The 27,651-nt window shown below is 48.4% G+C and overlaps 1 protein-coding gene across 2 annotated transcripts in view; it reads right to left on the minus strand.

The window, feature by feature from the left end:
* ncoa2 (nuclear receptor coactivator 2) overlaps nucleotides 1–27,651 on the minus strand; it is a 171,018-nt gene that overhangs the window by 38,084 nt on the left and 105,283 nt on the right. The window contains exons 7-11 of one of the 2 annotated variants that reach the window (XM_083632246.1): nucleotides 26,780–26,968; nucleotides 20,814–20,915; nucleotides 12,164–12,304; nucleotides 10,558–10,705; nucleotides 7,657–9,025 (exon numbers count right to left, since the gene is read on the minus strand). In XM_083632246.1, coding sequence (XP_083488372.1) covers nucleotides 7,657–9,025; nucleotides 10,558–10,705; nucleotides 12,164–12,304; nucleotides 20,814–20,915; nucleotides 26,780–26,968 — 1,949 coding nt within the window. Of the gene's footprint in view, nucleotides 1–7,656; nucleotides 9,026–10,557; nucleotides 10,706–12,163; nucleotides 12,305–20,813; nucleotides 20,916–26,779; nucleotides 26,969–27,651 lie in introns of those variants that run through there. The other variant, XM_083632245.1, reaches the window with a different exon arrangement.

Consider the following 27,651-nt stretch of genomic DNA (forward strand, 5'->3'; position numbering starts at 1 on the left):
GTGCACCTGCTGCTAGCCATGTGCCTATTCAAAATCAAGGTCCACATGCACCCTCATATTCATTTTCCAAGCCGGGTAGTCACGATCCTATGCACTGTATCGCAAGTTCGGCTCTAATTACATGATTAAAAAAATCCGCCTCCGTTAGGTCACTCACAGGGGTGCTGCTCTTTACACTTCCTGAAAGGTTCAGCGCGATCGCACATAGAATGGCATAGCTGTGGCTCAACACAATTTATGTTCAGACACTCGCTCACACGGAGACGCACAGGTCTCCAGACACTGTATCCACAACACCAGATCTCTGCCCAACACTTTTCTCCACCACTCCATAACGCACGACACGTGTCTCACTGCCAAGTTCCAGATGGGGTGGGGTGGCAATGTGCCAAAAAAGGTGAGAGCTTGCTTTGTCACATCGCCAAAAAGCCTCGAAATAGTGGTCGCACTAATGTTAAACGGTGGATGATCACAAGTGGCATTCAAGTCATATCTGACCAGTTTTCAATTTATTTCTCCTCCACAAAAGTTAGACTGTGGCCCCTATTCTCCCACAGGCCTTCGGTGCTAAAACGGGCCTTAAACGCAAAAAAACGTGCCTTGCGCCTTCCTCGGGAAGATATCAACATGGCTTTACGCTGGCAAATGCGCTTTAGGCGGAATGGGCGTGGCGCACTCCCTGAATGGGCGAGAATGGGCGTGTCGGCCTTAAATACCGGCCTAATGATATCTTCCCAACTGGCGTAAATTTAGCGCTTTGCGCTTTTGAAAACCAGGCCTATTCAGTGCGCCAGTTGCCAGGAGCGCTCTTCTGCCTCTCCCCTGTCACCCTTCTCTGTCTCTCTCTGAAACCAGGCCTATTCAATGCGCCAGTTGCGAGGAGCGCTCTTCTGCCTCTCCCCTGTCACCCTTCTCTGTCTCTCTCTGAAACCAGGCCTATTCAGTGCGCCAGTTGCGAGGAGCGCTCTTCTGCCTCTTCTCTGTCACCCTTCTCTCTCTCTCTGACTCCCTCGCTTAGACAGACACAACACACTTCCCATAGGAAAAAGAAGTTGTAAGTTCACTGCCTGGCATGTCCCAGCATGCATTGTGCTACTCCATTTCGCTACTAAATAGCAACCAAATGAGCCGAAATAGATATAAAAGGTAGATCTAAATAATGTGTAATGGTAACACAACCTGCAATTGTAGAACATTTCAATACTGGACCAAATAAAACATCGAAATGAAAACACCACCCTATGTGAAACATATATGTCCTCCTGGGCATATATATATCCCTTGTCGATTTAACGTGATTTAGATATGTGACAGCGGAACGCGCTTCTACTGTCATGTGCTATACTGTGATGTCCGCTCCAATAACTTGGCCCTACTTCACATTTAGTTTTACAATAAAAACACATTTATGCAATGACTTTACATAATGTAGGGTATATTTATGTGCATCATCCTTCCTGCAGCAGGCGAGAGAAAATGATATCTTTCTGGACAAACTTTCACCAATCTAATTAATCTCATCATATAGGGATAGGCATTATTTTTCTAGCTGATGCATTTAGAACATTCTTTTCACTTTGATCTTGCTATAGTGTAGGGTATTTACATGCTTGCAGTATTTAAACTGCAGTTAGATTGGTTTGAGAAGCATAATAATATGGAATAATAGCCTATATATGGAGACAGACATACGGGATGAAGGGAGGGGGGGGGGCAGAGCATTTGGCTTTGTCTGGTTTTACCGGATTTGTCCTGGAATTGGAGCTTAAAAGGCAAGCGTGTGACTCTTTACTGCAATTCTCCAATGAGCGGACTATGCATAATTTTACGCTTAAAAGGCGTGGTTATAATGGTTGAGGCTGTGTGTAGCGCCGATACCAAGATAGCGAGTGCCCTGGTCCACACCCACTAACTGGGCTAGGCCAGGCCTTAAACGCAGTTTCTGCGCCGATTGCAACGTGCAATCAGTGCAATCAGTGCAGTAGTTTTCAGTGCAAAACGGAGAGTTGCAAATCAGTGTTTAATACTCACTGATGCAACAGAACGCTATTCTTGTCCAAACTGATGAGATGGCTCCACTTCATGCATGGAAGACAATAGTTGAGCATTGACTAGCCTATCAACATAGCCTTAATGGCACAAAGTGAATCCCATTTATATTCAACAAACTATCATGTCATCAGCGTTTGTTAACGAGTTGCTAAAAGCACATAATGGGCGTTAACTGCCCGCTTGCATATAACGTTAAGACTAATGAATTGAACATCTAACGCTAGCGTTGCAGATCAGTGTTTAATGCTCACTGCTGCAACAGAACGCTATTCTTGTCAAAACTGACGAGACAGCTCCACTTCATGCATGGAAGACAATAGTTGAGCATTGACTAGCCTATCAATATAGCCTTAATGGCACAAAGTGAATCGCATTTACAATCAACACACTATCATGACATCAGCGTTTGTTAACGAGTTGCTAAAAATACACAATGACCGCTTGCGCATAACGTTAGGGCGCCAATTAATTAAACGATCTAATGCTAGCTACAATTTACAGCCAGACTGTCAGACTGAGGGATCTGATAACCGCTAACATCAACAACAACTTGCGGTAAGCTGACCCACCTCTCGATTATTTCTCTTGTCTGTGGAAAGTGAAACCAGTCCTTATTGTTTCTGTTTCTTTCCCTGCTTTTCATCATCTTCGCCATATGGTACTCCAGGATAGGACTAGCTTGAGTGGCTAACGCTAGTTCCACTTCTTGTACTGTCTCCGCACTGCACGCTGTCTGGCTGCCTCACAACAAACACACACCGGCTAATGGCGGGGACACACCGGTACGCGGAACTTGCGCGCATGCGCACCTCCGCGCAGAAGTCGCTTAAAGTGTCCACACAGAGAGCGCAGCTCACTTGGCGCGCTCTGCTCGTCCGCTATATATTTTGCCCCAGATCTACTGTCTTCGTTATCATGGGTAGTAAATAACGACATAAATATAAAGTAATATGTTTGGGATAACTGTTAATGGCTAACTTCGGCGTTATAAAATGCAATTGCATCATATTTAAGTCTGTTCTCCTCCCATTTTCCCAGTGCGTGCTGTTGTAGAGAGAAGGCGAGAGCTCTCTACTTGTTGCTCCGCAGGCAACGAGCCCCTAGAAGCCGCTCCCCCTCTCCAACTGCTCTTTCTCTCTTTTCACACTTCCAAAGGGGCAATCAACAACGTAAATAAACATTATTTCACTTTGAAATTGGTTTTATTTGACGAATGTCCGGTTTCGGAGTTCCTGTCTGCCCTGATCTGATCTGTTCTGCTTGACAGAGTCGCTCACGGTCGCAGACGGCCGCACAGGAAAATAGAAATCCAGGCTGAGTTGCGCGGCATGAGCGTCCGCTGAGCTGAGCGTGAGCTGCGCGCAATTCGGTGTGGACTGACAGATCTGTTAACATGGTGTCCTAATGAAAACTGGCTGCGCACAAAGTCGCGAATGGTCGCACCGCTCAGCTTACGTGCAGGAGTCGTGTGCGGTGTGTTTTCACCGTAAAGCGGGTGTAACTTTTCCCGCATGCCTCTACATGACAGCCAATCACCAGCCGTATTAGAGTGTGGTGTGCAAGCATGTCGCATGCTTATACAGGCTCAATGACGCCGTTTTGTTTTGGTATCGAAAATTGGTATCGATTGACAAGGGAGGCTTCGATACCCCTTAGTATCGATGCTTTCATTTCGGTGCCAAGTAAGCCAAGCTAAGCCCTACGATGCACGTAAAATGGCATACCTGTGGTCAAACAATTACTGCTCACTCTCTCAGAGATTTAATTCTTATTATAGTATTTTATATATATATATATATATATATATATATATATATATATATATATATATATATATATACATACATGTACACAGTATATATATATATATATATATATATATATATACACAGTATATATATAGGGCCTCGCCTGCCCTATTATGACTGTGTGTGTTGCTCACTAAATGTTATTGCATCAGTGATGTCACAATGCCTCCTTGTGTGTGTGTGCCCCATTATATCACTGATGACATCATCAGCGTGTGTATGACATCCCTGATCAGTCTTGTCACAATGCCTCCTTGTGTGTGTGTGTGCGTGTGACATCACTGATCAGTCTTGTCACAATGCCTCCATGTGTGTGTGCGCGCCCTTATGACATCACTTTTGACATTATCACTGATTACATCACATCATAAACTAATTAGCCTAATTAGAAAATATATTAGCCTACAATCATCTATAGGTTGTGGCTCCCTCTTGTACACAGCTTAAATAACCTATAGCCTGTCAAATAATGCTCACGATGAGACATGCTACGGCTATTCCAAAATAATGCTGAGACTGAGAGAAGACTTTGCTTGACTTGACTGATGTGATCATGCAGAATATAGAGAAACGGGAACCCCCTCCTATATGAGAATAGGGTGACAAATAAAGAGAGTTGAAACTAGGTTATCAGGACACATTTCTGTGTGTTCATATAGAAGTATTTTCTCATGACTTGCAAGTCATGTAGCCTGGTAAAAAAAAACATCCTGATAACGTGATCTCACATTCTGTTTCGCTCGACATATCAGTCTGGACCTCCAGCTGCTCACACCAATTTTAGTGGGCGGGAATACTATAGGTGCCTCGACTCCTTCAGCCAATCAGCATCACCAAAGCCAAATCCACTCGGAAGAATGGTGAACATTTTCCATCGAGAAACTCCGCTGGTGCATACTCTTGTTCTTGTTTAATTGTTGTTATTGAGTCTATTTCTGCAATAACTGCACAGTGCACTTCCTCTACTAACATTAAGCTTAGTGCTTAGTTGCTTCATGAGACGCCATTACTGTTTTGCCAGTGCCGGTGTCGGTGCGATTTCGGCTCGGCTACAAGATCGGCTCGGGCACGCATTGTGATTGGCTGTAGGTCGGGCACGTGGTGGGATTAACGTGGGCAAAATGGCCGCCATCTTTAGATTAGCTAACAAGCTAATGCTAAGCTACTGATGTTATCAGACATGATAAGACATAAAAAATATGAATCAGGGTTAGGGTTAGACCCCGTGTTGTGGATCCCGAGCTGAGCACTTCCGGTAGGTTAAGGTAAAGGTAAAGTCCCACTGATTGTCACACAATGTGTGAAATTTGTTCTCCGCATTTGACCCATCCCCTGGGGGAGCGGTGAGCGGCAGCAGCGCCGCGCTCGGGAATCATATGGTGATCTAACCCCCCAATTCCAACCCTTCGATGCTGAGTGCCAAGCAGGGAGGCAAATGGGTCCCATTTTTATAGTCTTTGGTATGACTCGGCTGGGGATCGAACTCACAACCTCCCAGTCTCAGGGCGGACACTCAGACCACAAGGCCACTGAGCTGGTCTGGGCGAGCCGAAGTCTGTAGGCCGAGTAGATCCTGTGCCTACACCGGCATCCCTGATTGGCCAGTTATGTTGTCAACTACGGCGCAGGTGCCTGATTGGGCCGGTTACATTCTCATTTGTGGAGAATGGCTGTGGGGCTGGCTGCAAGTCCAGACTGATCAGTGGAGCCAAACAGAATGTGAGTTCACGTGATCAGTTTATTTCTACCAAGCTACAACTCATGTAGCCTCAGAGATGCTACTCTTCTTCATACAGTCAGTCAGTCTTCTTCACCCGTGGCCAAGCAGCCATTTTGCCACAGAGAACAGAAAGACCCACTCATACAAATTGTAATGGCTCTAATGAAGTCATGGCTCGCTTACAGCTTAACAAATGCCCCCATTCTGGGTTGAGACAGGAACCCGCGTACTATTTTGCATACTGTTAAACTAGAATAAGCCGTCGCCATCACGGTCTGAAGCGTACGAGTGCTTTAATCGCTTAAATTAACAAATGTATCACATGTAATCGTGCGGTTTTAGTGTGGTCACGCATAGCACGCGCAGGTCACTTCTAAAGATTCTCAACAATAGTCTACCTATAAAATCTATTGCACTCCCTCGCATGCTGGTCTCACACACACACACACACACACACACACACACACACACACACACACACACACACACACACACTATCTCCATGGCAGCGGAGGGGCCATGCAGGAGCATATGGCTCACCATGGCTGGACTCTCCTGAGGCGATCTCCACCTCTCTCATCTCCCTCCTTTTCTTCTTCTTCACTTCTCATTATCCACCCCATCACCTTTCCCTTCTATCCATATGTACCCAAGTGGCCACGCGTTGTATTACACACACAGCTAACAGCAGCACGCCGGCACACACACACACACACACTTTCCCCTTCCTCCCCGTCTCACATTCGACACCATCGCCCCCACTGCCTGCGTAGGGAAATAGCACCGTTTCCACGGAAATATGCCACAAAGAAAATGGGAGACAAAGTGAAAGAGTGAGAGAGAGAGAAGTCTCATAAAACCCTGCTTTCCTTCCTGCAAGGGAGGACTGGCCAGGTAGACTACAACACATTGACCTGCTGCTTCCTCTGCTACATGGAAATATCAGGTTTCACCAACAACCCTCCTCTCTCTCCCTTTCCTGTTCGCTGTTCTCTCTCCCTCTCTCTGTCTCTTTGGGTGCCAGGCCCGACCCTGTGCTCGTTCTCTCTCCCTCTCTCTGTCTCTTTGGGTGCCAGGCCCGACCCTGTGCTCGTTCTCTCTCCCTCTCTCTGTCTCTTTGGGTGCCAGGCCCGACCCTGTGCTCGTTCTCTCTCCCTCTCTCTGTCTCTTTGGGTGCCAGGCCCGACCCTGTGCTCGTTCTCTCTCCCTCTCTCTGTCTCTTTGGGTGCCAGGCCCGACCCTGAGCTCGTTCTCTCTCCCTCTCTCTGTCTCTTTGGGTGCCAGGCCCGACCCTGTGCTCTCTCTGTCTCTTTGGGTGCCAGGCCCGACCCTGTGCTCGTTCTCTCTCCCTCTCTCTGTCTCTTTGGGTGCCAGGCCCGACCCTGTGCTCGCGGCCAAACCTGACGATGCCGGGCCAAACGCAAGCAGGATCAAATGGCCAGAGAACCACAGGGGCTCCTTCAAAATGTCACAGTTGTTTGAAGCCGGGCGAATGGCTTTTCCCTCAGCTGCCGACACAGAGGCAGTGAGAGGAAGGAGCAGATGCACTCAGTCAGTGTGTGTGTGTGTGTGTGTGTGTGTGTGTGTGTGTGCATGATGAGGAGCAGCAGACGCGGTTGTCGTCGTCTACGTTGCGCATGAGATGGCTGCTGTGTGCTTCTGAATGCCACTGTATATATATGGCACCAAAAACTATCTGCCCTCTACGCAGCCTGTACCATTTATGTGTTTAGCTGTAGCATCCTGTGTAGACGCGGGGAGCTGCTGGAGCAAAACATCTGTTATCTAACCCAGATAGATTAACACTCAGACAGAGAGGGGAGGCAACTGGAGCAGGACAGGGCGACAAAGTTTTGGGCTTTTTTTGCAATGGGCCAGAGAGAAAGGAGGTTAACACGAGTTGAGACTCAGAAGTTAGAACAGCCTTAACTTTCATCATCTCAGTAAAGGAAAGGATTCAGTCAAAGCTGCTTTTTCACACAAGTCTTTTCGTATCCAACTGCCCTATTGGAGAAAACAAAGCCGTGTATTAGACGGCCTATATAATATACAGCGTAGCAAAAAGACACAACACACCTGTTCAGCCCGGTCGTATCCTGCGTCCTGCTTCTCTGCCTTGACCAGCGGGTGTTTGCACCCTTCCACCTTCACCTCTCCAGGCTCCAGCTTAGCGGCCTTGTCCTTCAGCACAGAGTCGTCCTTATCCAGCAGGTAGCGCAGCAGAGCATTGTCCTTCTTCTTGGGGCTCAGGGGCTCCTGTTTCGGGGCGAGTTCTCCTCCAGCGGCGGTACCACCGGCGCCGTGCTCCTGCTCCTGGCCCGGGCCCAGCTCTTTGCCTGTGGCCTCCGCAGTGAGTTTGGCCAGGTCTACAGGAGAGGTACTGTTCTGGAGCAGCTGGTGGAGGATCTTGTGTTTCTCTTTAAGAGAGGTAGCGTGGGCGTTGCCTCCCGCATGGCCGCCCCGGACGCCTGTCCCCGCCTGGTCCTTGCCGTCCCCTCCTGCGCCGGGGGACAGGGGTGTCTCCAGAGGCTCCGACTTGGTGGTTAGTAGTTGCAGCAGTTTGGTGTTGCCCCTGTTGTCATGGAGACGGCTGTGTGCATCATGGCCCTCAAGGACCCCTTCCCGCTCCTCCTTGGGCTCGGCCAGGTTGCTCTCCATCTGGCCCTGGGAGTGACCCTGACCCTGCTCCGCGTGAGGGCCAAATGACTCACCTGCACCACCAGTTGCACCACTGCCTCCTCCGAGTTTTGACATCAGATGAGCATTGACCCCTGATCCCGGCGTAACTCCGGCTGGGGAGCCCATCTTCCGGTCGGGGGACCCCAACGTGTGCGCATGAGGTGGTCCGTGCCCGGGTCCGACTCCGTGGCACTCACTTAGGGCCTGCAGGGCTGACAGAGAACTGCTAGTGTAGCTGTTAGCGTGGGTGCTAGCCGGGCCACCGTTACCTGCACCCCCAGGCCCGCCGCCACCACACATCCCCACAGGGGAGGGTGAGTGCAGGCCTCCTGCTACACGAGGGCTGCCTGCTCCTCCAGGGCTGCCACGGTGCCTGGGCGACAGCATAGAGTTCTGCTGAGGTGGGTGGGGTCCACCGGCCGGGCTCGGGCTTGCACGAGAGGGGCTGTTCATCCTCCAGTTGGGGCCCTGCTGAGGCGGTTGCATGCCCCCGGTGTGGCTGTGCGGTTGGGGACAGCCAAAGCGGTAGCCCTGCATGTGGCCCCCCAAGGATGTTGGTTCTCTGGGGCCAGCAGGGCCCGGAGGGGAGAAAGGCGTGCTGTTGCTGCTGATAGTAGTGTCTTGGCCCTGAGGCCCTGAACCTGGCAGACTGCCGGGGGTTGGAGGAGTCATGGAGGGGGTGGAGGAGTTCATTGTTTTGGGACCCATCCCTGTGGCTTGGTTGCCAGGGCCCATGTCCTGACCCATTCCACATACTGTGTGCTCCCTATAGGTCAAACACACACGCACACAGAAACATGGTTAGTTAGCTTACATCTCTGCCCTGGCCTGAAGCAATATCATCACATACCAGCACTTAATGTCATAACCACAAAGAAGGAGTTGTGTTGAGTACCACACAAAGATGCCATTGTGCTACAAGTCTTTTGGCTGTTTAAAACCACACATCATCACTGGTCCACTGCAATGTGCCCAAATTACCACTAGGACTCCTATATAAACAAATCAGTCGATCAATTGTCTTGCAAGGGTAGATATCCTATCCATGTGCACACAAACGTGCAAATACACACACTGGCAGCAATTTCGTCTGAATTGATCCTGCCACTCTCTACTCTCCCTCCACTCTCAGACCTGCCACTCTCTACTCTCCCTCCACTCTCAGACCTGCCACTCTCTACTCTCCCTCCACTCTCAGACCTGCCACTCTCTACTCTCCCTCCACTCTCAGACCTGCCACTCTCTACTCTCCCTCCACTCTCAGACCTGCCACTCTCTACTATCCCTCCACTCTCAGACCTGCCACTCTCTACTCTACCTCCAGTCTCAGACCTGCCACTCTCTGCTCTCCCTCCACTCTCAGACCTGCCACTCTCTGCTCTCCCTCCACTCTCAGACCTGCCACTCTCTACTCTCCCTCCACTCTCAGACCTGCCACTCTCTACTCTCCCTCCACTCTCAGACCTGCCACCCTCTACTCACCCTCCACTCTCAGACCTGCCACTCTCTACTCTCCCTCCACTCTCAGACCTGCCACCCTCTACTCACCCTCCACTCTCAGACCTGCCACTCTCTACTCTACCTCCACTCTCAGACCTGCCATCCTCTACTCTCCCTCCACTCTCAGACCTGCCACCCTCTACTCACCCTCCAGTCTCAGACCTGCCACTCTCTACTCTCCCTCCAGTCTCAGACCCGCCACCCTCTACTCTCCCTCCAGTCTCAGACCTGCCACCCTCTACTCTCCCTCCACTCTCAGACCTGCCACTCTCTACTCTCCCTCCACTCTCAGACCTGCCACTCTCTACTCTCCCTCCAGTCTCAGACCTGCCACTCTCTACTCTCCCTCCACTCTCAGACCTGCCACTCTCTACTCTCCCTCCACTCTCAGACCTGCCACTCTCTACTCTCCCTCCAGTCTCAGACCTGCCACTCTCTACTCTCCCTCCAGTCTCAGACCTGCCACTCTCTACTCACCCTCCAGTCTCAGACATGCCACTCTCTACTCTCCCTCCAGTCTCAAACCTGCCACTCTCTACTCACCCTCCAGTCTCAGACCTGCCACTCTCTACTCTCCCTCCAGTGTCAGACCTGCCACCCTCTCCTCTCCCTCCAGTCTCAGACCATTGGCAAGCAAGCAGGCATTCACATCTTCTCCCATCCAAACAGGATGCATGAAGCCATCAGGTTGTGCTGCAAGGCATTGGCAGGCTAAAACATGCATTCAAGTACATGCCACAGACTACTCTCTCTCTCTGTCTCTCTCGGTCTCTCTCAACTGTCGGTAGCAAAACATACCTCTGTAGAATGTGCAGGGACATGTAGAGCTGGGGTTCGTTGGTGGCGGGGGAGCGCACCAGCTTGCTCTTAGTGTGGGCCGACACGATGGTTCCATCAGAGAGGGAGAAGCGATAGATGGGGCTGAAGGCTTGTCCGTGGCGCAGCACTGTGGACAAATGGCACGTAAACACACGCACAGGCACAGGCAGACAGGTTTAATGAAGCATGCAATGTTTAGCCATCTTCTGACAGTATAGCCGTTTTCCCACATGCGCTTTGTACCGCTAAATGACCGGAACGTGGTCTAATGCCTGCATGTGTGAAAGTTGTCGTGCCGGTATAAGCGCGACCCCGTCATCGCCGACATTTCACCAGTTTCGAGCCAGTCAGAAGAGCGGTATGCGCGATAACAGGCGCAAGTGTAGAACGGGTCCAGTCATTTGCCGGCATGGGCGAGGTGTACACACGTTGCTTAATGTTCCAGCGGGCATAATCTAATCATTCGCGCACATTAAAGCAAACTGGCGAAATGATCTTGTGATCTCTCCTCTCTGCTGCCTGCTCGCTCTCTGGCCACAGTCGTTCAGTCCTCCTCCTTCAGTCACAGGCACAGCCCGACAGGGACACAGACGAAGCAAATGCACGAAGCGAAATGTGGAAGTATTTTGCTTACGTTGCCTACAGCGAAGGCAAGCCCGGACACATCAAACGAAGCCAGTCTGTAAAAAGTGCTTCAGCGCGACGCAGGTGAACGGATAAACAAGCAAACTTATTTCACCATCAAGAGTTTTGCCGACACGTCACTCCCCACCCGCTCTGCAGTGCCGCCCCGCCCCCCAACGTACAGGCAATTTCGCTGGTAGATTCCCATATGCGAGAGCCGAAGTGTGAAGGGAAATGTCCGATATTGACTTACAGGTAATTTTCCGGTACGCATGTGGGAAAACGGCTTATGTCAAATGACGTTTTTCACTTTGATGTGGGGCGGCTGTAGCTCAGGAGGTAGAGTGGCTCGTCCACTAATCGCTTTGGATGAAAGAGGTCGGTGGTTCGATCCCCACCTCCTCCAGTCTGCATGTCCAAGTGTCCTTGGGCAAGATACTGAACCCCAAATTGCTCCTGAGGGTGTGCCAGCACCCTGCGTGGTAGCCTGCCACCATCGGTGTATGGATGTCTGTGTGGATGCGTGAATGTACCTACTGATTGTAAAGCGCTTTGGATAAAGGAAGCGCTATATAAATGCAAGCCATTTTACCATTTTACCATGTGATGGAGTTAATGTCCATATAATAAGCAATAAAGCACTTATCTTATCATTTAAAGTCCGCTCAGTAGCCAGTGTTCTGAAACGATTCTTATGAAGTCACAGTTTAAAATATTGAAGAGACAGATGATGGCTGCAGTAAATTAGTTGTATTTCCTATCAATTCCATATCATTATGAGAAGAAATCTCACATTTCCTGTTTAAAAATACTAAAACAAACCTGAATACAGTTACCTGACAATTGCTAGATGTCAAAAATGGTCCTCCAGTTTCAACCTCACATGCAGGACAACTCTGACTTCAATCACCATCAACAGCCAATCATCTGACAGGATTCTTCTGGTCGACAGTGGCCTTACCTTCCTGCTGGTGTCTCTTGGCGAAGGACATCTCCCCGTCGTTCTGCAGGTGAAACCTCTGGATGCAGCGCCTCACCAGGTCCTCCCAGCCCGGCTTCATGGACGCCCGCAGCAGACTGGTGTCCAGGGACGTGATCTTACCTAAGCCACAGCAAACACACAGTGGACTGAGTTAAGAGAGGCCATAGCTGGACTCAAAAGAGGCTTCACATGGAAACAGTCAGTACGTTTACATGCACACAATAATACGCTTTCAGTCAGAAAATGACAATATTCTGACTAAATTAATAATCCACTAATATTCCCATTTACATGCAGCCGTAGCTCGCCCTCACCGACACGTGAGGGAGAGAGAGAGAGATGCAGGTAGAATCAGTGGAGTTTTTCAGTTCAGAACAAACAGAGGAGCCCTGCCCGACTGCATTCTTACCAGTATCATCTGGTCCATTTCAGGAGCTTGCTAATGCAAAGTTTGGAATTGCGATATCCAAGTTTTTCATATTAAACGTAGGCTACGTTGTTAGGCCAGTCAGTTATAAGAGTTGCGTCATCTTCCGTGTTTCTCATCTCCTCCCGATCAGAAATGTGGGCTTTCCTTTTCGCATGCGAGAGATGATGGATTATTATGATTATATCGCCTCTTCTAGTGCTTTCTAGCACACATCAGCTGACCACAAACAGGCAACATGCATCGCAAAATGCGGTAAAAACCCTGATTGAGACTCATATTCTGAATGCTCTGTATACATGATCAAAGAATCCTCCTAAAACCCGAATAATACTGGAATAACCCACATACAGTCTTAATCGGAAAATGCTAAATTCGGAAAAAGGGCAAATTCGAAAAATGCAACTGGAATATGCTGTTTACATAACCCTTATGAAATTCAGAATATTGTCATTTTCCAAATAATAGTGGAATATTGTGTACATGTAAACGTAGTCAGTGACTACGTTTACATGTACACACTATTCCGCTTTTTGCCCATATTCGGAAAATGACAATATCCGACTAAATGAATAATCCACTAATATTCCCGTTTACATGCAGCCGTAGCTCACCCTCCCCAACACGTGAGGGAGGGGGAGGGGGAGAGAGAGATGCAGGTAGGCGGAGCCACCGAGTTTTTCTGTTGAGAATAAACAGAGCAGCACTATTCTTACGAGCATCACTTGGTCCATTTCAGGAGCTTGCTGCTGAAAAGTTTGGTGTTGCGCATCCAAGTCTTTCATAAAAAGTAGGCTAGTAGCCTAAGTTATTACCTCGCAGGCTCGCAAGCATTGTGGACTTCCGTGGGCACTGGGCACTATAGGCTACTCTCTCTCTCTCTCTCTTTAAATCAATGTTTCTCATCTCCCGATCAGAAATGTCGGCTTTTCTTTTTGCATGCCAGAGATGATGGATTATTATGATTATATCGCCTGTTCTAGCGCTTTCTAGCACACATCAGCTGACCGCAAACAGGCAACATGCGTCGCAAACTGCGGTAAAAACCCTGATTGAGACGCATATTCCGAATGCGCTGTATACATCACTAAAGAATCCTTCTAAAACCCGAATAATACTGGAATAACCCAGATATCTTAATCGGAAAATGCTCAATTCGGAAAAAGGGCAAATTCGGAAAATGCAACTGGAATATGCCGTTTACATGACCCTTATCAAATTCAGAATATTGTCATTTTCCAAATAATAGTGGAATATTGTGTGCATGTAAACGTACTCAGTGATTTCAATACGTATACAGACAGACAGTGTCTGGCTCAAGCAAGTAGGTCAGATGTTTGTTGACTAGAGCAGCCAGTTGAAGGACAGTTTCTACTAGGACACCCTGCTGCCCAACTGCTCTGTGGATCACTTTCACTGCTAGGTGAAGATTTGTCCTTCTTTTCTTGTCAAAAGCTTCAGCCCAACATGTTTGCTGGGTGCCAGGATAGCAATGCAAATGAAGTGAGGAGAAAGGCCTGGCTACACAACACTACAGTAGACAGAGCAGTTTATACACACAGTACAGACACACACATGGAGACAGAGCAGTTTATACACACAGTACACACACACATGGAGACAGAGCAGTTTATACACACAGTACACACACATGGAGACAGAGCAGTTTATACACACAGTACACACACACACACATGGAGACAGAGCAGTTTATACACACAGTACACACACATGGAGACAGAGCAGTTTATACACACAGTACACACACATGGAGACAGAGCAGTTTATACACACAGTACACACACATGGAGACAGAGCAGTTTATACACACAGTACACACACATGGAGACAGAGCAGTTTATACACACAGTACACACACATGGAGACAGAGCAGTTTATACACACAGTACACACACATGGAGACAGAGCAGTTTATACACACAGTACACACACATGGAGACAGAGCAGTTTATACACACAGTACACACACATGGAGACAGAGCAGTTTATACACACAGTACACACACATGGAGACAGAGCAGTTTATACACACAGTACACACACATGGAGACAGAGCAGTTTATACACACAGTACACACACACACATGGAGACAGAGCAGTTTATACACACAGTACACACACATGGAGACAGAGCAGTTTATACACACAGTACACACTAGGGGTCGACCGATTATCGGTTTGGCCGATTATTATGGCCGATATTCAGCATTTTGCCGATTATCTGTATCAGCATTTTCATTGGCTGTTTGCCGATATAATACATATATTAAAAAATGCGCTACTTTCGCCATAAAGCGCTGCAGAAGCCTGTGTGTCTCTCTCTCTGCTGCAGCTCGAGTCTAGCCTGTGGCAATGTCCCGCCCACAGCGCTATCTGATTGGTTACATATTGAGCAATAGCCTATCAGAGGGCTCCTCAGAGATGAAATTTGAGACGCTGCCTGCCTGCCCCACTCTGCCTGCCTGCGTGAGCGAGTGTGACTGCCTCCAAACACGCAGTCACACTTTCTCCACGGACAGACACAGACAAACGCAGATTGTTCGCAAATGTTTGTTTGGTGTGCCATAGCAGTCCGTCCGTGTCTGTCTGTGTCTGTCCGTGTTTGTTCAAGAAAGTCCGATACGATTGGTGTACCTTGTAAACTGGGGCAGGACACAAGATTTTAACTCCATAGCGTCCACGGTGTAGCGTCGCTCTTTTTGCATCAAATGGCCATGGTTGTCAAGCGCGAAGCTGTTTTATTAATCAATAGTCCTGTAACGTCCCGAAAATATATATCTCCAATCCACTCGCATGTGTAACGCAGCGCAAGCCGGCTGCAGGCACCACTCTCCAGAGCGGAGGAGGAAGAAGGAACCGAATAAACTAGGATGAGACATTAGTACGTCAGCGGACTCGTTTGCAATAAAAAAGGAACCGAATAAACTAGGATGAGACATTGGTCAGCAGATGCCCGGATTAACCTGTTTGTGTTCTCCTTTGAGAGAGCCTGGTGCGAGGTTAGTGTCAAGTAGTGTAAGCTGAGGGAAACCCTCTTTATTATTTTGTTTCTGTGGTGAGCTGTTAGTTTGTTTAAAGTACACAGCTTTATCTTGATAATGTGCCCAAGTCTCCACTAGACTGAACAAACACACACACACACACACACACACACACACACACACACACACACACACACACACACACACACACACACACACTTTGATTCATATCAATATTAATAGAGTGAATATTTTCAAATAATATTGTAGTTGGATAAACTGAAGAAAATGAATTTCAACAACGGGTTGTGTTATTCTAAATTTTGACACCAAGATTTCAATTTTTACTGCAAACATATCTGTTCCAAAATATCGGTTATCGGTGTCTTTCATTACTGATAATCGATATCGATATCGGCCCTGAAAAACCCATATCGGTCGACCCCTAGTACACACACATGGAGACAGAGCAGTTTATACAGACAGTACACACACACACATGGAGACAGAGCAGTTTATACACACAGTACACACACACACATGGAGACAGAGCAGTTTATACACACAGTACACACACACACATGGAGACAGAGCAGTTTATACACACAGTACACACACACATGGAGGAGCCAAATATGGGATAATAAGATTGTACTCGACACAACAGCTTGAAGGCTTAATATGAGAAGCCAAGAGGACTGCTGGGGAATGGCTGCCAGATGAGAGAGTGTGCATTAATGTGTTCAACTATCTTTAGAGCCCAACAAATACACACAAGTGTACGTACACACACACACACACACACACACACACACACACACACACACAGTAGTGTAGCAGGAGTTCCTTGCCAGGGTGCCGTATAAAGGAAGGTAGTGATGCGTTTAGAGGCTGACAGGCAGAGTGCTGCGTGAGTGACAGCCACAGGGACTGACTAAAGAGCCGTCACGACGTCAACACACAGTCACTCAGCGAGGAGGACATCACTGGAGTCTACCTGAGACACACCAGCACACATGTACTCACACAAGCACACCAACACAACACAACACAAGCACACACCAACACAGACACACCAACACAACACAGGACAACACAACATACAACACAAGCACACACCAACACAGACACAACACAGGACAACACAACACACACAACACAAGCACACCAACACATCACAAAACAAAAACACACCAACACAGACACACCAACACAACACAACACAAGCACACCAACACATCACAACACAAGCACACACCAGCACAGACACAACAACACAACACAAGCACACCAACACAACACAACACAACACAAGAACACACCAACACAACACAAGAACACACTAACACAACACAACACAAGAACACACCAACACATTACAACACAAGCACACCAACACATCACAACACAAGCACACCAACACATTACAACACAAGCACACCAACACATCACAAAACAAGCACACCAACACAGAGACACCAACACAACACAACACAACACAACACAACACAACACAACACAGGCATGTGAATGTGCACAGCCACAGTTGTCTGGGTGGGAAACCAAACGACTCCCCGTCAGTGAGTGTGAGTGTGTGTTTGTGTGTGTGTGTGTGTGTGTGTGTGTGTGTGGGTGTGTGTGTGTGTGTGTGTGTCACACACGCAGACGTAGCCAACACATCAAAGAGCAGGTGAAAGACAGACAACTGTCTGCATCTACGCGCCAGTGTTCAGACAGGTACTTTACCTCCTAGAGAGCTACAGCTAACCTGTTCAATCCTTAACACATTCAGTGCCACAGCGCTTCAGTAAAATTGTCTGGAGCCTGTGCCAGATTCACTTCCATTCAGTTGAAAACAGCTATAGAATTTTTTCTATTATGGCTATATTAACGGGGCTGGACTTTAATGAAAGATTGAACACTCCTGCTTCTTCCAAAGAAGAAATTTTGTTTCTAGACAGTTCCATTATGAAATTACAGCCTCTCAAAAAAGTGCACTTTCATGGGTTTTCTGTCGTTTTTTTTTTCTTTCCAAGTTATAGCCCCTTTTATGAATACCTTTTGCACTCTAATTTCGAGCACAGATCGGGTGGACTCTGGCTGGTGTTTTCTGATGTGGTGGCGTGTGGTGTGGTTTCTGTGCAGCCTGTGTGTGTCACACACCCCTCTCCCCCCCCCCCCCCCTCTCCACCTCTGAGCTGCGGGCTCCTCCCACACGCACAGTTTGCTTTCTCGACTCGTTTTTGCCCCGGACAGATCCCAGCTTTGCTGCGCGCATCATTTCCTTGATGGGCATCAAGGAAATGATGCGCGCTGGCAAACGCGACTGAACGAAAAGGCTTGGCCCGTTCGGCTTCGGATGCTGCCTTTCTAGGAAATCGTGTGGAGATAGATAGAAGCATAAGAGCTCAGTTGTGAGCGCGGATGCAGCCGAGCCCACTCTCGCTGTAGACGGAGCAATATATAGGCTCTGGCAGAAAGCATGCATCGGTTTCCACGGCTTTCTCTGCTGTCTCCTGTACAAAGTAAAGGATCTGAGGTGGGTGGAGCAGCTCCTGTGACGATGTTTAAGGTGGCGCCGTGTGATCCCTTGAAGGGATTCATGCTCACTGGCTGGGTACGACCTTAAACAGCAGAATTATGGAATAATATGAATTATGATTTTAGGACGTCCACAGACGTCCTTGGCACTGAACGTTACTTTTTTTTAGGACGTGCACAGACGTCCTTGGCACTGAATGTGTTAAGGGCTTTTAGCAAGGATATAATCATCTTTATAGATGCTTCAACTGTAGTGTGCAGTAGGGGTGGGGGAAAAAATCGATTCACCTAAGTATCGCGATTTTTAATGTCACGATTTTTTGGATCGATCTTTTATTCCAGAATCGATAATCGCAAAAAAAAAAAAAAAAAATTTTTTTTTTTTTTTTTTTTTTTTTGGGTGCTTGCAGTCAGGCCACTCACTGAACAGCAGGCTAGGCGCCGCCTACTGGTTTACTAGTGGTTTTATTACTTTATTAGTTAGTCTGAAGTAATAATTACACTTCAGGGTTAAAGTGGGTGCATCTCATTGTAAAATTGGACTTCAAACGGCCCAAATCTGGCTTCAAACGGCCCAAATTTCACGTGCGTTGGCCCATATCGGCCTGGCCTGCTTGGTATCTAATGCCCGGCCTGAATTATGATCCCAGTCCGCCCCTGTTTTTAACTATATCGCCCAGCCCTACTCATGATATATAATATACAGTCTCTAGTGTATGATTCAACTTTTCCCATGTTCTAATCTAGTGTAAAAAAGCAAACAAACTGAAAAAAGAAAACAAAAACAAAAACAAAAATCGCAATAAATCGTAATATCGAATCGCAATAATCGTAGAATCGCAATACTTAAGAATCGCAATATAAATCGAATCGGCACCCAAGAATCGTGATAGGATCGAATCGGGAGATAAGTGAATCGCCACAGCCCTAGTGTGCAGTGTGGTTTAGGGGCTGGTGGCACAGGCGCGTGGGGGTGAGGTGCTGCTGCTGGGTTTGGGGGTACTCTAGCACTCATTGCATTGCATTGGTCTGGATGATTCCTGCACCTGTCTGGCATGGAAAGGTGGGCCGGTCCACTGCAGTAGAGAGGCTTGGTTAGGACAGTGTGAAAATGGTTGATCCAGATCAGTACAGTAGTAGAGGGGGAGTCACTATCTAAAGCAGCACCTGTAATCTGCATGACCAAATGAGCTTTGACCAAACACTCTGTGGCCAGAGAAAAGAGGTTTGAGCTGATGCTCTATTACAGCAGGTCTCACACTTTTTCATGTCAAGGACCGAAATTAGTTGGAGAGGGTTCATTTGTTCATTTGCTGTTGTATGTCTTATACAGGATGTGTAAGATGTATCCTGGTATTTCATATGCTCTGATTGTAAATATGATGTATTGTTCCTCTGGACTAACTCATTAACTCATCATCCAATCCAGGCAACTCAATCAAACCAACTGGTTGCACCTGGTGGAGACTGAGAACCAGCTCCTTTAAAAAGGAGTCCATTTGAACACATTGTATGAACCTGATGAAAATCACTGGTTGATTGAAACGTTGTTCCTTTTTATCAAATAAAGTCAAAAGAACGGAGTTCTGGTGTGTGGACCTACTTCCTTTAAAAGGACCGAAATTAGAACACAGATTCCTCAATTGATCAGATTTTGCACGCAGGGTCCCCCCATCTGATATCATTATTGCAGAAAGTGGATGAAACTCAAGACCAAAATTAGTCATACAGTGACAGTCTATCATATTACTTATGGATGGAATTATTGTGAAAATATATGACTCCCCTTTTTGCTGGGGACGCCCCCTGGATGGAAGCCCCCCAAGGAGCCCACTTTTAGAAGCACTGCTGTATAAGATGTTAGCTCTTGGCTATGTGACTGGAGGGTGTCAGTACCTTGCAGGTCCTGGTATGAGATGTTAGCTCTTGGCTGTGTGACTGGAGGGTGTCAGTACCTTGCAGGTCCTGGTATGAGATGTTAGCTCTTGGCTGTGTGACTGGAGGGTGTCAGTACCTTGCAGGTCCTGGTATGAGATGTTAGCTCTTGGCTATGTGACTGGAGGGTGTCAGTACCTTGCAGGCCCTGTATGAGATGTTAGCTCTTGGCTGTGTGACTGGAGGGTGTCAGTACCTTGCAGGTCCTGGTATGAGATGTTAGCTCTTGGCTGTGTGACTGGAGGGTGTCAGTACCTTGCAGGTCCTGTATGAGATGTTAGCTCTTGGCTATGTGACTGGAGGGTGTCAGTACCTTGCAGGTCCTGGTATGAGATGTTAGCTCTTGGCTGTGTGACTGGAGGGTGTCAGTACCTTGCAGGTCCTGTATGAGATGTTAGCTCTTGGCTGTGTGACTGGAGGGTGTCAGTACCTTGCAGGTCCTGGTATGAGATGTTAGCTCTTGGCTGTGTGACTGGAGGGTGTCAGTACCTTGCAGGTCCTGGTATGAGATGTTAGCTCTTGGCTGTGTGACTGGAGGGTGTCAGTACCTTGCAGGTCCTGGTATAAGATGTTAGCTCTTGGCTGTGTGACTGGAGGGTGTCAGTACCTTGCAGGTCCTGTATGAGATGTTAGCTCTTGGCTATGTGACTGGAGGGTGTCAGTACCTTGCAGGTCCTGGTATGAGATGTTAGCTCTTGGCTGTGTGACTGGAGGGTGTCAGTACCTTGCAGGTCCTGGCGCGTGGTGAAGCTCTCATGTGTGGGCAGCATGGGTCTCTCCTTCATGGGCACCCTGCGAGCCACGCAGATCAGACACGACTGGAAGTCTGTGTGAGAGAGAGAGATGGAGGAAGAGAAGCGGGCACAAGAAAAGTGTGGAGGTAGAGGAGATAACAGAGGAAGGAGGGAGGTAGAGGAGTGGGATGAAGGGGGTGGGGTGGGGAGGAGAGGGGAGGGCGGGGGAGGGGTGGAGTGGGGAGGGGGCGTAGTAAATGACAGAGAGAGGGAGAGAAAATGAAATGCATGTTATTCCCAGGAAGCATAATTAATACAGTTATTAATGAGCATGGGGATCAGGGCGCTGCTCCTTTCATGAGGAGGAGGAGCAGCTATTGCTGGCAGGGGACATGATGGAGTGTGACCTTTGAGGTGTGTGCGTGTGTGTGCGTGTGTGTGTCTCTCCCCCTGGCTGGTCTCACTACAGAGCCATCTCACACTGATGACACCTCCCCCTGGCCCCACATTAAAAGATGACCATCCCTCTCAATCATGACAGCTGTCACAAATGCACATGTGGTGACATGGCCGAGTCCAGGACTGACTGGGGCGGGTGACCCCGAAAAAGTTCTGCCATCTAACTTTCCTGTGCCAGTGATACCCCGCTATCCCATCCACACATGTTTCTGGCAGAGAGGTGCACCATCCACACATGTTTCTGGCAGAGAGGTGCACCATCCACACATGTTTCTGGCAGAGAGGTGCACACCACACATGTTTCTGGCAGAGAGGTGCACACCACACATGTTTCTGGCAGAGAGGTGCACACCACACATGTTTCTGGCAGAGAGGTGCACACCACACATGTTTCTGGCAGAGAGGTGCACACCACACATGTTTCTGGCAGAGAGGTGCACACCACACATGTTTCTGGCAGAGAGGTGCACCATCCACACATGTTTCTGGCAGAGAGGTGCACACCACACATGTTTCTGGCAGAGAGGTGCACACCACACATGTTTCTGGCAGAGAGGTGCACACCACACATGTTTCTGGCAGAGAGGTGCACACCACACATGTTTCTGGCAGAGAGGTGCACACCACACATGTTTCTGGCAGAGAGGTGCACCATCCACACATGTTTCTGGCAGAGAGGTGCACCATCCACACATGTTTCTGGCAGAGAGGTGCACCATCCACACATGTTTCTGGCAGAGAGGTGCACACCACACATGTTTCTGGCAGAGAGGTGCACACCACACATGTTTCTGGCAGAGAGGTGCACCATCCACACATGTTTCTGGCAGAGAGGTGCACACCACACATGTTTCTGGCAGAGAGGTGCACACCACACATGTTTCTGGCAGAGAGGTGCACACCACACATGTTTCTGGCAGAGAGGTGCACACCACACATGTTTCTGGCAGAGAGGTGCACACCACACATGTTTCTGGCAGAGAGGTGCACCATCCACACATGTTTCTGGCAGAGAGGTGCACACCACACATGTTTCTGGCAGAGAGGTGCACACCACACATGTTTCTGGCAGAGAGGTGCACACCACACATGTTTCTGGCAGAGAGGTGCACACCACACATGTTTCTGGCAGAGAGGTGCACACCACACATGTTTCTGGCAGAGAGGTGCACACCACACATGTTTCTGGCAGAGAGGTGCACACCACACATGTTTCTGGCAGAGAGGTGCACCATCCACACATGTTTCTGGCAGAGAGGTGCACACCACACATGTTTCTGGCAGAGAGGTGCACCATCCACACATGTTTCTGGCAGAGAGGTGCACACCACACATGTTTCTGGCAGAGAGGTGCACACCACACATGTTTCTGGCAGAGAGGTGCACACCACACATGTTTCTGGCAGAGAGGTGCACACCACACATGTTTCTGGCAGAGAGGTGCACCATCCACACATGTTTCTGGCAGAGAGGTGCACACCACACATGTTTCTGGCAGAGAGGTGCACACCACACATGTTTCTGGCAGAGAGGTGCACACCACACATGTCTCTGGCAGAGAGGTGCACACCACACATGTTTCTGGCAGAGAGGTGCACACCACACATGTTTCTGGCAGAGAGGTGCACACCACACATGTTTCTGGCAGAGAGGTGCACACCACACATGTTTCTGGCAGAGAGGTGCACCATCCACACATGTTTCTGGCAGATAGGTGCACACCACACATGTTTCTGGCAGAGAGGTGCACCATCCACACATGTTTCTGGCAGAGAGGTGCACACCACACATGTTTCTGGCAGAGAGGTGCACACCACACATGTTTCTGGCAGAGAGGTGCACCATCCACACATGTTTCTGGCAGAGAGGTGCACCATCCACACATGTTTCTGGCAGAGAGGTGCACACCACACATGTTTCTGGCAGAGAGGTGCACCATCCACACATGTTTCTGGCAGAGAGGTGCACACCACACATGTTTCTGGCAGAGAGGTGCACACCACACATGTTTCTGGCAGAGAGGTGCACCATCCACACATGTTTCTGGCAGAGTGGTGCACACCACACATGTTTCTGGCAGAGAGGTGCACCATCCACACATGTTTCTGGCAGAGAGGTGCACACCACACATGTTTCTGGCAGAGAGGTGCACCATCCACACATGTTTCTGGCAGAGAGGTGCACACCACACATGTTTCTGGCAGAGAGGTGCACACCACACATGTTTCTGGCAGAGAGGTGCACCATCCACACATGTTTCTGGCAGAGAGGTGCACCATCCACACATGTTTCTGGCAGAGAGGTGCACACCACACATGTTTCTGGCAGAGAGGTGCACACCACACATGTTTCTGGCAGAGAGGTGCACCATCCACACATGTTTCTGGCAGAGAGGTGCACACCACACATGTTTCTGGCAGAGAGGTGCACCATCCACACATGTTTCTGGCAGAGAGGTGCACCATCCACACATGTTTCTGGCAGAGAGGTGCACACCACACATGTTTCTGGCAGAGAGGTGCACCATCCACACATGTTTCTGGCAGAGAGGTGCACCATCCACACATGTTTCTGGCAGAGAGGTGCACACCACACATGTTTCTGGCAGAGAGGTGCACCATCCACACATGTTTCTGGCAGAGAGGTGCACACCACACATGTTTCTGGCAGAGAGGTGCACACCACACATGTTTCTGGCAGAGAGGTGCACACCACACATGTTTCTGGCAGAGAGGTGCACACCACACATGTTTCTGGCAGAGAGGTGCACACCACACATGTTTCTGGCAGAGAGGTGCACACCACACATGTTTCTGGCAGAGAGGTGCACACCACACATGTTTCTGGCAGAGAGGTGCACACCACACATGTTTCTGGCAGAGAGGTGCACACCACACATGTTTCTGGCAGAGAGGTGCACACCACACATGTTTCTGGCAGAGAGGTGCACACCACACATGTTTCTGGCAGAGAGGTGCACACCACACATGTTTCTGGCAGAGAGGTGCACACATGTTTCTGGCAGAGAGGTGCACACCACACATGTTTCTGGCAGAGAGGTGCACACATGTTTCTGGCAGAGAGGTGCACCATCCACACATGTTTCTGGCAGAGAGGTGCACACCACACATGTTTCTGGCAGAGAGGTGCACACCACACATGTTTCTGGCAGAGAGGTGCACACATGTTTCTGGCAGAGAGGTGCACACCACACATGTTTCTGGCAGAGAGGTGCACACATGTTTCTGGCAGAGAGGTGCACACATGTTTCTGGCAGAGAGGTGCACACCACACATGTTTCTGGCAGAGAGGTGCACACATGTTTCTGGCAGAGAGGTGCACACATGTTTCTGGCAGAGAGGTGCACACCACACATGTTTCTGGCAGAGAGGTGCACACATGTTTCTGGCAGAGAGGTGCACACCACACATGTTTCTGGCAGAGAGGTGCACACCACACATGTTTCTGGCAGAGAGGTGCACACCACACATGTTTCTGGCAGAGAGGTGCACACCACACATGTTTCTGGCAGAGAGGTGCACACCACACATGTTTCTGGCAGAGAGGTGCACACCATGCGCACGGCACACATTCCTCTTCCTGACTTGTAAACAGGGCCTCTTGGGTGGTCTGGACCTTAGATCTTAGGAGGCTCTCTGGATTCTCTATTTTTCTCTCTGTGTCTCTCCTTCCTTCCACTCGCTCTCCCTGGCTGGACACATTCCTGCAAATGTAACCATTGATCCACACACACACACACACACACACACACACACACACACACACACACACACACACACACACACACTTCCCTGGCCTAGGTCCGAGGTGGTCTATTTGCCAAGGTATGGCTGGCAGAACAGCTGGCCCCCCAAAAAAGGCAGAGGAAAAAAGGAGTGAGACTAGATTTGGAGAGTGAAACATTAGCATTTTCACTAACCATTTTAATTAAGCACTAAGTGACATTTTGGCAGTAGGAAATTATAGTCACCCGTCGAAGTCACTGAGCAAATTGGATTAAGTGAATAAATACATACAATATTATTACTAAGGTTTATGGAGTAAATGTATCACTAGTGTTCAAAATGTCCTGGAAATCCTCATCTTCACCAAAATATACATTCTTCATCGGAATAATTTGTGGGATAAAATGCAGCCACTTCTCGTTAAGCCATGAAAACCAGTGGAAAAGCTGAGTGACCTCTCAGTGACTCTGAACAGGGGAAAGAGAACAGAGAGAACAAACAGATTGAACCATTTGTGAGGAACGGCCAACAGATGTTTACACTGGTGACTACCACAATAAGAGTTTCTCTCTGTCTCTCTCTCTCTCTGCTCCGATTTCCTCCGAAACATGGTGAGAATGACAATTTGAAGGTTCATCAGAAGATTGTTTTTTGGCTGATGCGATACTGGTGATTAAAACCGAGAGGGATCCTTTCCTCAGAGTCATCGTAGGCCCACGCTTGTGAGGAATGTACATGAATGATGGAGAAGCTTTAATGAAAGCTGTCCAGAGCTAAGGCACATGCCCTGTGCAAGAGGATCCAAATGGACGCACTATGTCAGACAAGGCTTTAGAGCGCTCACTGTAGACACCAACATTTATTTCATTGTAGACACCAATGTTGTATCATTTATTTGCAGGTACTAACCGTGCATCATGCTCTCCCTGTGTCTCCTTTGTGTCACTCAACTCTTCATGGATGTTAAGTAAAATGGCAATGCACTCGTCTGTTCACTTCTACGGGAATATTGCTCTCTTGTTGGAGGCAACTCGTACATAGATGGTTTGACCCAGAGCCGTGTATATAGAAGAGTCGCGACATCTTCATTCACTCCAATGGACCCGTTTTTTACTCTCAAGAGTTCCAGGAAGTAAGGTCCTGGATTAAGCAGCACTGTTGCAGCAAAATGGACAGTTTGTGTTGTACTCTGAAAGCTTTTTTTTAAGAATCAAATCCTACATTATCAGCTCTATTTTAGCATTCAAAAGTAGCGCGAGACCCCTTCCTGGCTGTTCATTGGTTAATGAGTCTCGCATTTTGGTCCTCCGCTGACGCCACTCTCTCTCTAGAGGACACTAGGTTGACCTAGTGTCTCGCGCTACTTTTGCATGCGAAAATAAATCCGATAATGTACAATTTGATTCATTTCAAGGGATGAAAAACCCTTTCAAAGTACAACACTGTCTATTTTGTTGCAACTCGACAGTGCTGCTTTTTTTACTCACGAGTTCCACTTTCTACTTCCTGGAAAAAAACTGGTCTATTGGAGTGAATGGAGATGTCGGAACTCTTCTATTATACGGCTCTGGGTTGACCGGGTCTCACTCTCAACATGATTCTTCGGGCCTTGTTGTAGGGTCAACCCTCTCACACTGACCACCAACCTGCTTATAATCAAGGGACAGTACTTTCCGTCCTCCTACTTTCTCATCCACCTCTCCACCTAGTCTCTCTCTCTTCTCTCCCTCCCTCCATCCTTCCCTCCGTACCGTCTCCCTCCTCCTTGATGGACTTGGGCTCGGAGACGGCGAAGCACTGCATGGTCTCGTATTTCTGCTGCTGAGGCTCGTGCTCGTGTGCCTCCTCCTGGCTGTCGCCATGCGGGTTGACCAGCATCCGGCAGTTGAACGTGTGACTGTTCCTCCTCGGACCGTCGCTGGACCACGGGACGCCATTCACTACAGGGGGGGAGCAAGGAGAAGGGAGAGCAGGGAGTTATTTACAATCAGGCCGTCCTGTGGATTTGATTGGGCAGCAACATCTAATGGCTGCCAAAATGTGAAGTGATCTTCATCTCAATTGAAGAAGAAGAAGCAGCAGAAGAAGCAGAAGCAGAAGCAGAAGAAGAAGAAGAAGAGGGAAATCGGGAGCTAGGACGAGAGAGCCAAGAGAGGCTCGCTCGCACACAGCGAGTAAGAGACATCGTGAGAGAGAGGGAGAAAGAGAGAGAGAGCGAGGAAGGAAAAAGGCGTGAGAGCAGAGAGGAGTTGCGGGGTTAGAGATCAGTCATGAGTAGGGGTGTCACAATATATCGTCCCACGAAATTTCGCGATAGTAAAACGTCACGATATGTATCGTTGAGATGAAATCTCATATCGCGAATTTTTTTTTTTTTTTTTTTTTTTTTTTCAAAAAATAGACTAAGAAACGTCTTTGTTTGTTGAAGTTCAATGTGTGGAAAGTAGTTCAGTTGAACAAGTCTCTGAAGAGACACATGAGAAGTTATACAGGAGAGAAACCATTCAATTGAGTTTCTGGCAAAACTGTTTACTTGACAGGAAAAACTGAAGATGCATAAAAAATAGATTAAGAAAAGTCTTGTTGTTTGAGTTTGAAGAAAAACTGAAGATGCATAATGAGA

The sequence above is a fragment of the Poromitra crassiceps genome (genome assembly GCF_964638095.1).
Source record: "Poromitra crassiceps genome assembly, chromosome: 2".
Classification (NCBI taxonomy): domain Eukaryota; kingdom Metazoa; phylum Chordata; class Actinopteri; order Beryciformes; family Melamphaidae; genus Poromitra; species Poromitra crassiceps.